This window comes from Vigna unguiculata, chromosome 7 (genome assembly GCF_037176805.1).
Source record: "Vigna unguiculata cultivar grain cowpea cultivar isolate G323 ecotype 2 chromosome 7, ASM3717680v1, whole genome shotgun sequence".
In the NCBI taxonomy this organism is placed as follows: Eukaryota; Viridiplantae; Streptophyta; class Magnoliopsida; order Fabales; family Fabaceae; genus Vigna; species Vigna unguiculata.
The window spans coordinates 35,372,865-35,383,520 of NC_140798.1; the positions used below are offsets into that span (position 1 = coordinate 35,372,865).

The 10,656-nt window shown below is 27.6% G+C and overlaps 1 protein-coding gene across 4 annotated transcripts; it reads right to left on the bottom strand.

The window, feature by feature from the left end:
* Positions 1 to 6,586: 6,586 nt before the first annotated feature.
* Positions 6,587 to 8,496, bottom strand: LOC114192348 (Dof-type zinc finger DNA-binding family protein). 4 transcript variants are annotated; one of them, XM_028082044.2, is made up of 3 exons: positions 8,278 to 8,496; positions 7,088 to 7,947; positions 6,587 to 6,991 (listed from the first exon to the last, which is right to left on the bottom strand). In XM_028082044.2, coding segments are annotated over exons 1-3 (885 nt in total). In that variant the 5' UTR covers positions 8,302 to 8,496; the 3' UTR covers positions 6,587 to 6,990. The 4 variants fall into 4 exon arrangements, with proteins under 4 accessions (XP_027937845.1, XP_027937847.1, XP_027937844.1 ...); XM_028082046.2 differs by having other exon boundaries at positions 6,587 to 6,856; positions 8,278 to 8,495; XM_028082043.2 differs by having other exon boundaries at positions 6,587 to 7,947; positions 8,278 to 8,495.
* Positions 8,497 to 10,656: the final 2,160 nt, after the last annotated feature.

The window sequence follows — 10,656 nt, forward strand, 5'->3', positions numbered from 1 at the left end:
TCAAATATATATATATATATATATATATATATATATATATATATATATATATATATATAACATAATATTATAGGAATTTATGTATACATAACTCAACTTATCACTATTTACAAAGACCAGACCTTTTTTTTTAATATGTAGAATTGTAACTAAGCATGAAGTGAAACAAATATCAATTTATTTAGGTAATTGGTAATACATATATGCTTCATAGCTAATTAATAATTAAACAATATTCTTAAAACAAATACATGACCACTGTAATGAAACACAGCAGTAAAGTATTAAATAAAAAAATATTAGAAGCCATATTACTAATAATTTTAATTTTTTAATTACTTTTAGAAAACTAGCATTCTTTTTAATTAAGCAAAAGTATTATTGGTAAGTAGTTTAGATTAAATAATATGTTCACAAACTTGATTCCCAATACGATGGGAAATATTTAAAACATGACTGTTCTTCGTCCCAGGATTAAGGTAATAGTTGAGATGTGTATGTTTGGTCCCATCAATTATTCAGATTCCACTTAAATTTCAAGTCAAAGTCACACAAAAAAAATGAAAGAAGAAAATTACTGTTTTGACTCATGTCTTTCAGTAAAATGTAAGACAAACTGTCAACTTTCTTTCTCTTATAGGTTGCGAAGATAAAATTTGGATGTTTTTCTTCTTCTTTTTTTACTGTTTTCTGAAAATTATTTTTGTTTAATTTTTGCGGAGATTAAAAATTAGTTTTTTTTTCTTAAATGTAGATTTTTTTTCGAACTTGCATCATTTGACTAATGCACCCAAAATTATCACCGAATATACCATAAATATTTCAAACAAAAAAGTTTTAACTCTTTTACAATAAAACAATCATTTATATCAATAATTATATCAAATTTAATCACACACTTCAATCACTCAGCTATTTATTAATAAATTAATCTTGCCAATAGCATTCGTCTTATATATAGGATTATATATATATATATATATATATATATATATATATATATATATATATATATATATATATATATATATATAATCCTAATATAGGTAAAATACGGTGAAAATATATTTTCATAAAAAAATAACAGTTTTTATTCCAAGACTATTATTATTATTATTTGTATTTATACCATTTGTAGTCGGTAACATCTCGGGCACCTTGCTTGAGATATATTTAGTCTAACCATATTGAGACAAACACGACATCATATTTGCCATATCATTAGCAACGACAAATTGTAATTAAATTAGATCAATGATCAAAACATATTAGTCAAAATTAATCAAGTAATTAACTACATGAATAAGACTCATCCAGGTATAGTCATTGTATAAATAACATAGCACATAAGGTAAATAAATTATGTTTTTTTATTATTGCATTTTTTAACATCTCACACATTAAACCGACTTGAATTTGTCTTTTACAGATATACCTTCATTAAACTTTAGAGAAACAAATTGACTTAAAAGTAGTAGAGTGGAGTATGGAACACACTGAGAGAATCAAAATATATTTGTTTTACAAGGAGAACAACATTATACTAAAAACAAATATATTAATATTTATTATATTGAAAATGTTATTTTGAATGATTTGTTGATTACAATAATTTAAAGGAAATGAAATTTGATTAAGATATTTGTGAGATTTAATTGATAAATAGTTGTATTGAGAAGCGAAAGTTAAAAGAAGAAAAAGGAGGTAAGATTGAGAGTTTGAAGAAGAGACAAAGGTGACAGGAACAGGTCCACTCCACCAAGGTGCTTCACGACATAAGCACAGGCTTTAGTGATTTATATCTCAATAATATTGTCCAACAAAGTGAGACATTCACCCTCCTCTTACTCACTTTTCCCATGTTGTCTTCACATCTTTCTCTTCTTACTTTCAACATCTAACGCACACTCTTCTCTTTTCGGTTCACGGTGCTCCATGTTAACCTTAACACACCTCCCTCTTTCTTCTAACATCAAAAAAACATTTTTCCTTAATTATACATTACGTCTTAATCATATTTTTAATTAATCACATTTTTTCAAAACCGCTTTCACACGTGTCGCATTCTACTCAAACATTGCAGTGCAGTGTACTGGTTGTAGAAAAAGTCTATTCTACTTTACACCTAAGACCAAAGTACAACACAGCTTTCCAGCACAGCGTCACATATGCTACATATACATAATATAATTACTTTATATATAATTACATGTTAATCATTAACCATCTTCAAATATGTGTACGAAAAAAAAATTAAAGAACAATTTTTTTATTATAATAACAACGTATAAAAACTTATAGATGTTATGTAATTAATCCAGTGAGTGAAAATTGAAAATAAAAGAGAGTTAAAGGGCCCTCTAATGTGTTATGATTATGGTAGCATTTGGTGAATTAATTGAGGATTGAGTTGTTTAGAAAGTCAACTCAATAATTTTTTTGTATTTGTGTGGTCACTTTTCCAGCTGTTATTCACTGTAATCTTAGTCAAATGGTTGATTCTTAATTTCCACCCAAAGGATGAATAATTAAGCATTCATTAGAAGTTCCATTATCCTTTTGGTTTCTCTTAAAAGAGGTGAGAACGAAGAAGAAGATGTTGTTATCATAGCTTTCCCATCATCACTCACATTTCAAGTATCATCATCGTCGATGTGTAATTAAATGAAGACGTGTTTTGTCAAATAAAATAATCAAATTTTAATAGTTGTAAAATTAAATGTTAATTTTACTTGCTCAAGTATATTTAAAAAAAAATACGTAAAATAAAAAGGAGTATTGTTTAAAATATTATATTGTATATTTCTTAAAACTAAAGTTAATGTACTTTTAAAGCCGCTCAGTTTCGTAGTAACTCTTTTAACCCGACTCATCTTACTAAAGGCTAAAGGCCCAAATCATCTGCCCATGGGTCACTATTTTCGGTTTCTTTTCCCCGCACCACCATTATTACTAACTGCACTCCCATACTAACATACAAGAAGTAAAATTAATTTATTCATCGCACAACGCCACTACTGCCATTGTAAAGGAAGAAGAAAAAAAAGATGACGTTCTGGAAAAAAGTTAGTTCAATAGATATCATATATGTCCCAGAAAGGTCAATTCATAGAAAAGCTTGTTCTGAATTATCTTCCAAAAATCTTATTTCGAACTTATATTCCAGAAATCATATTTTGAAAATTTTGGAAAACTTACTCCAAAATATTTCCAAAACATGTCATAAAAGGATAAAATAGTCAATTTAAACGTCATGGAGTGCAGTTAAAAGTTATGTTGGTGCAGAAAAAAAATGTACTTTTTTCTCAAGAAATAATTTATATCTTTTTTAGGAATAATAACTGTGTATTTAACATGACTACAATTTAGAGTAATTAACTTTTAAAATTATATATATATATATATATATATATATATATATATATATATATATATATATATATATATATATATATATATATATATATATATATATATGTGTGTGTGTGTGTGTATAACAAAGCTATAATTTTCACATATATATTAGATTTGGTGATAAAAAATTAATTATGTGATATCTTTTAAATATTAAAATGAAATTTAAAGGAAATATGATTGAAAGATATTAAGAAAAAAAAAGTACTTAAAACATTCTCGTTGAAAACAAAAAGGGTATATCACATTCACTTTCACTTTCCGTGTGGTTTAATAAAGTAACACCCATTTCTATTATTTTATCTTAAAATGTCATGTTGACTAAAATTATTATAATAAAGTGCTTATTTAAAATTATAAAAAAAAAATACTGTGGTCCAAGATATCAACAATTTTTTTACGCCATGAATAGTGTATAAGATTAGAAATGGGAAAGACTCGTCCATCGATCAGATATTATATAGGCATGACAAATCATAATACCTGACTTTTTAATTGGATATGAAAATGAGATGTACATATTTTCTTTTATTTATCTTTATATCCGTCATAATATTTATTTTTGTCATATTTTTTTACCGTTTAAATTATGAAAATAGTTATAGTTTATCGCTTTTCTAAGATATTTTTGGTCTTATCATAATATTTATATAATTATATTCAAATGATATATGTCAATTAAATATTTTTTATGTCTCACATTTGAATATTTATACTATTTTTTAATATTTTTTATTTATTATATATTTTTTACACATGAGAATGTTTAACACTTTCAAATTAATTGTTTAATAGTATAAACATTCCATTTACTAGGTTATATAAAAAAAATATTCTATTATTATTAATTTTTGTTTCGTCTGAACTATTTTGTTTTGCTAAAACAATTTTCGTTATCTCTTAACCATCGATTAAGTTGATATTTGAAAACGTTTCCTTAGATCTATTAGGTATATTTTATCTTATCATGTTTTTTATTATACATTTGTTTTTCTTTGTGTGATTTTATACCATAGTTTCTCAAATTATTTTTAAGACACACATTTGATCATTTTTTTTAATAATTTTATGTGTTGTTTATTTTATCATGTGAAATACTATTTTGATATTTTTTATATAATTATTTTTATTTTCTAACTCATTATCGTATATGTAATTTTGTAATTGTATAAATAAATTTTATTTTCTATAATATAATAATTTAATGTATTGTCATAATTTTTTTTATCACCATCCAAGATATATTGAAGTTGAAAAGGTGAAATATTCATGTTAAAATTCAGTTATTATTAGTTTAATTTTGATCAGAATTTAAAAAATTAAAGTAAACTGATATTTAAAATATTTTTTTAATTTTAATATTTATTTTTTTTTATATTTTTAAAAATTTTATCAACTAGGTTTCATTAATGTTTGTAAATTTAATAAATATTTTAGTTTTCATTAAATTTTATTTAGTATTCCAATTTAAAACATATACAATTGAGATACATACAGTTATAATTTTATTTTAAAATAATTAATATTGAAGAAACAAATATCCATGTAATATTGAATATTGATAATATTATATTTCTTTATTCTAATTTTATTATTACTTTATAAAAGAGATTTATAATACGAATATATAGAATGAGAATAAGATAAACATTTAATACCATTGAATTTTGATATGAAGATAAAGATGAAAATTTTCTCTAAAAAGAAGATGAGATAACAAAACTTGTCTTAAAAATGAGATTGATTTAGTCATTGATTATAAGTATCATTAATGATAAATATAATAAATTTCACTTTTTTAATTTTTTTTTTCCATAAAGGAAGCCATTTTATTCCTTATTTTGGCTTTCTTGCAACCTAACGAACACAATACACAAATGAGTAAAAGATCACATATACGTTATTTTTTTCTCTTATTAATCGGGACTAATGATGCATCTAACGTAAGATCATATTATAGTGTTATCAGGGTTAATGTTAATAAATAAATAACTTTTTGTTTTATTTATTTCTAATCAAACAACATCCTTTTTCCTTATGTTTTTCTTTCTTCTGTTTTTTTCTCCTTCCCAGAGGGAAGATTAGGCACATGGCAGCAGGGACATAAAATGAAGTGTGTTACAGACGTCAAACAATGTCAGAATATAACATGCGTTTCACGTCTATCACACCAACCACGCCCACCATTTCCACTTTCCCTGCTCTTTCAATTTAGGATAAATAATAATCTCTTTTCATTATGCCAACTAATTAACAAAAATAAAAGGTATTATATTTTAAATAATTTTTTCATATACTAAAATTATAAATCTAACCCAGTAATACAAAAATCAATTTATGTGGAATTTTATGAGCTAATATAAAAAGCCACAAATTTTATTGAATGTTGTTTACGAATTTTGATTACTGGTAGTAGTGGGTTACAGCGCAGAATGAGAAGAAAAAGACAAACATTGTCACAGAAGAGAAGTTGGGTAGGAATGTACATGAATTGATGAAGCAAGTGGGACTGAGAGAGTGTGTAGTTATTCTTATTAGCACACATGCCGAGGGGAATGTTTATAGGGTCCCACATCGAAAAAAAGAAAGAGGAAAATAGAAGATAACAGGGTATGTCATGCGTCAGATCCTTGTCACTTTCTTTTCTTCTTTCAATTCAGATACACAAACAAAGGAACAAGAGGTGGGACGCAAGCAATCATCAATGGTGTGTGAGAGAGACACACAAAAATCACAGTGAATAATTCAATTTTAAACCCATTTTTCATTATTTTTCATGCATCTGCAATTGTGGAGACCGGTAGGTGAGGGTTTTGATTGAAGCAGCTTTATAGTTTGTAGTTATGATGACTATGGTTAATCGATGCTACTACTACTTCTTTAATGGGATGTCACGTGAACGTATCAGAACTCTCTCACCTGGCCTTTATTCTTCTCTAGCTAATTACAGTACACATTCTGCTTCATCTTAACGCTTTTTTTAATATCATCATCAATATACTTTACTTTGCTGCAACACACACCTTCAATTAAACCTCAATCTATGAAAACAACGGTACAAAGACAAGTGAAAGGAGGAAAAAGTATTCAAACAACATCCACCACAGACATATATATATATATATATATATATATATATATTCATTCACATCCAGATGTTTACACTGTGACATTCCTGAAGCATAACATGACATACCAATTATATAATATAACATATTCTTGTACATTATACATTTTTTCAATAGGGTAAGCTAATTCATGATGATGATGGAAGAAATTACACGAAAAAGGGCAACTCTTTCTAGCTACTTGTTAACCCTAAAAAAATGGGGTTAATCTTTGCATATAATGAAATTAATGTAATGTAACCCTTGTTTACTTTTCCGAGTACTACCGAAGCCTGATAAAATAAGCTTCATTTCAAGATCCCATCGAGCTTGGTCTTGAACAGAAGAGGAGCAAGATACACCAGAAATCGACAGAAGAAGAAAATAAAGCGATGTAAGAATCGATCCTATCAACTGTTAGACAGTTATGAAGAAGATATCCGAACAAGTGAAGAAGAAGTCTCCATGATCTGAAGGAAACTCGTTAAAACCCGAAAAAGTTCAAAAGAAAATTAACTTATAGAAAGCAAGAGAAAAGAAAAGCAGATAAAATATCTATGAATTACCATGATCCTCCGCCAAACATCCCAGTCCAATACCCGGTTGAATCTCCTTGCTGCTTCTGATCCATTGTGGTAGTAGTGGAAACCTGTTTCAAGTCCTCGAATGGAAACAAGAGCCTCCCACTTTGAACATTATGCAGGCTCGCGTACCCGTGATCTAAAGAGAAATTCAAGGTTGGCTTGAAATCTTGCAGAGGAAACCCACATGTGTATGCAGAATTTGGATCAGCTGGAACGGGAACAGGCATGAAAGAATTCAACCCCGTGGAAGTTGAAGTGATCCCAGTGAGAAGCTCCAATGCAGAAAGGTGAGAGGTTGTTGTAGCTGTGGTGGTAGAGGTGGTTGAAGAAGAAGAAGAAGCAGACATGTTGTTGTTGTTGTTGTTGTTGGTACTATTGTTGTTGTTTTGCTGAACCAATTCAGACACGTTTCTAAAATCTGAGGTTGTGGCTGGGAAACCCAGATTGAGATCTTGGCCTTGATGAATGTTATTCTTAGGGTTTTGAGAGTGTGGTGTGATTACAACCAGATCAGGAAGGTTCTTATTATTATCTGGCGAATTGTTCTGAGGTGTGGAAGAAAAAGTAGAAGATCTCTTGTTCTTCCTGGAGCCACCTCCGACAGGGATGTTTCTGAGGGATCCACCTTCTGTCCAATACCTTCTACAAGTTTTGCAGAAATAGCGAGGCTGCGTGAGGCTATAGTTGTTGTAGTAGCAGAACTTGGTGTTAATCGAATGACACCTCGGACAGTTAAGAGCTTGTTCTTTCTGTGGTCTTGGTTTTCTTTCCACAGCTCCTCCTGCAACCTTTGGACATGTATTTGTGACTACTATATCTTCCATTGGTTTCACCACCATCTCCTTCAACATCATGCGCAAACATGTTAATTAATCAAACCATGCATCTATCTATGTCTGGTCTGGTCTACATAACATATATACCAAGCAAAAACACAGGTAAATGGTCTAACTTTTCACCATTGAGGAAGAGGGAGGAAATTGTGTGTATGATATATGGCAAAAGAAAAAGATGCAGAAGAAGAAACTAAAGCAGAACTTTTGAAGTGGGAAAAGCAAAGGGAAAAAGTGAGAAAGCGAAAGGTAGAAAATTGATAAGTGGGCACGTAGTTTCACTTGCACCAGGTGCAAAAAAGGAATCAAAAGTGAAGTTTTTGAGATGTAATTCGTTACCTGAGGGCACTGAGCTGTGTCCATGGATGAAGAGAAGATGAAGGTAGGTGCAGTGAAGTGAAGTTGAAAGAAGGAGAAATGATGGAAGGTTTTGTATTTTAGTTGAAACTCGTTGCAGAAGCAGAAAAAAAGGGAATGATAGAAACCTGTGCAAGAGTATATGAATGAATCGAATACTTTTTGCTACTTTATCAGTTTTAATAGTCAGAGTGAAGATAAGGGAAGGTACGAAAAATATAATATAATTTGTATTTGTATTCTCAATATTATATTCCATGTATTCTTAGCAGCGTAGGAATACACGTTACACAAAACGTGGGAATACATGTACATAAATTTAATATAACCAATTCATTATTTTCTTACTGCCTCACTTAGAAATCTCATTCTAAGCTGTTTTAGACATAAAATAAATAAAGAGTGCAAAAAAATTATGTTTAATTAAGTTCAAATTTTTTTAATTGATTTTTTATTAACTTTTATATCTATTAAATATTTTAAAATAAATAGATTAAAGTATTTTATTTTATTTATTTATTATATCTTAAAAATATTTTTTTATTAATATAAAAGGATGTTATAATTAGTATAAAATAATAAAATAACAGTTATATCACCTGATTAAAAAAAATTATATGACAAAAATATAATTCAAAAACATAAAAAATATGAAAACTTTAAGCATTTTAATGAATAAAAAATTTGCAACGATCAAATCTTATTGTTATTTTTTAAAAGTTTTTATAAAAAAAAAACATAACTTTTCGATTTACTTCCTAATATACCATAATAAATGTATAAGGCTAAATGATTGAAAAAATGAGATATAAAAGGAGTAATTAATAAAAAGAGGAAGAGTGAGTCGACGTGGAAGACGAAGTAGGGTTATTTATTATAAGAGATAGAGAGGTGGAAGGGAATAAATTTCAATATAAGATAAGATTTGTGAAAGATTTGATAGACATTATGAATATAAAATAATGTTTTAATTAATAAAATTGTTAGATTACAGTTTGATCCATGGTTAAAATGAATATAACATAAAAATATAATAGTAATTATTAGGTTTTTTACAAGAAACATATTGTTGAGCTGTCGTCTTTCTCCTCATCTCTTACCGTGTGTTCTTCCTGGTATATGTACTATTTACAAGAAATGGAAAAACGATAATTAGGGAGTGAGTAACATGTTTTCTTGAAAATGATGCAAAGTGATGGGAGTAGATGATTTGGAGGATTCACTCAAAATTTAATCTCACTATCTATAGTGAGAACAAAAGGTAACACTGCCGAATTTACCAAATTACACCTTAATTATTTAATTTTTGTTGCATGTGGTTTAGCCGTTAAAACCAAAACACTGGTTTCATTTCACTCCTTTAATTCTATGTTAATTGTATTTTGTTCAAAGACAATGTCTTTATAACTATTGCAGTGATTTTACTTTTATTCATTCTCCTTATTATATATATAAAAAAATAATAAAAATTAGTAACGCAAATGATAATTTATCATGGTTATAATAAAAATTTATTATTTCTAAAATTTCTATTAAAAAGAAAAAAAAGTTTCTATGCAAATAAATTACTTTTCCACCTTATATATTAAATTTATTTTCATATAAAACATATAGTATTATTATTTTTTTATAAATATTATTTTATATTTTTAATCATTCAATAAAATTTATAAAAACAATTTTAAATCATTTATATATAATTTCATATTATGTATACCAATATGGACACTTTAGTAATCTAACTTTTTTTCTATTAATTTTTTTTTTACATGTCACATCAGTCAATTGCGGCACAAACTTCACTCTCTAATCCACTTTAAAATTACCTTTGAATCTTTTAACATAAACAACACAAATTTCACTCTTTAACCGTTCTAATCTTTCTTATCTCTTCCTCTCCCTCTAATCTTTCATCTCAAAAGAACATATTCTTAATCAATGAAAGGATGAAAACAGTTCATTCTTCCTCAAATGGCTTTTTTTGTATTTCAGGGTTTGTTTGGCCACAAAATTGTAAAATAGGGTCCGTTGATTTTTATTTTAAATTGGGTAAAGTCGTTATGGGAGAGGATGACATTCAGGGTGAAGTCATCGTCCTCCACCTGACCGATTTTGTTTTTTTTTTTAAGTAATGTCGTCGTTGGAGAGGACGACTTTTGTTTGAATTGAAAAGTGAAGTCATCCTCTAACATGACGACTTCACTTTTCACTTTTTTTTTTCAAACTTTTTAGTTTTAATTTTTTTTTCAAAATTTTCACTTTTCATTATTTTTTTAAATATTTCAAACTTTTTATTTTTCCTTTTTTTTCAGATTTAACAGTTTTTATTATTTTTCCTATGAAAAAAGAACTGAAAAAGTG

Coding starts and splice junctions, on each gene's coding strand:
- LOC114192348 (XM_028082043.2), bottom strand. CDS start 8,301: ATGGACACAGCTCAGTGCCCTCAG. Junction 7,948..8,277: donor ACACAGCTCAGTGCCCTCAG/GTAACGAATTAC, acceptor ATGATGTTGAAG/GAGATGGTGGTGAAACCAAT.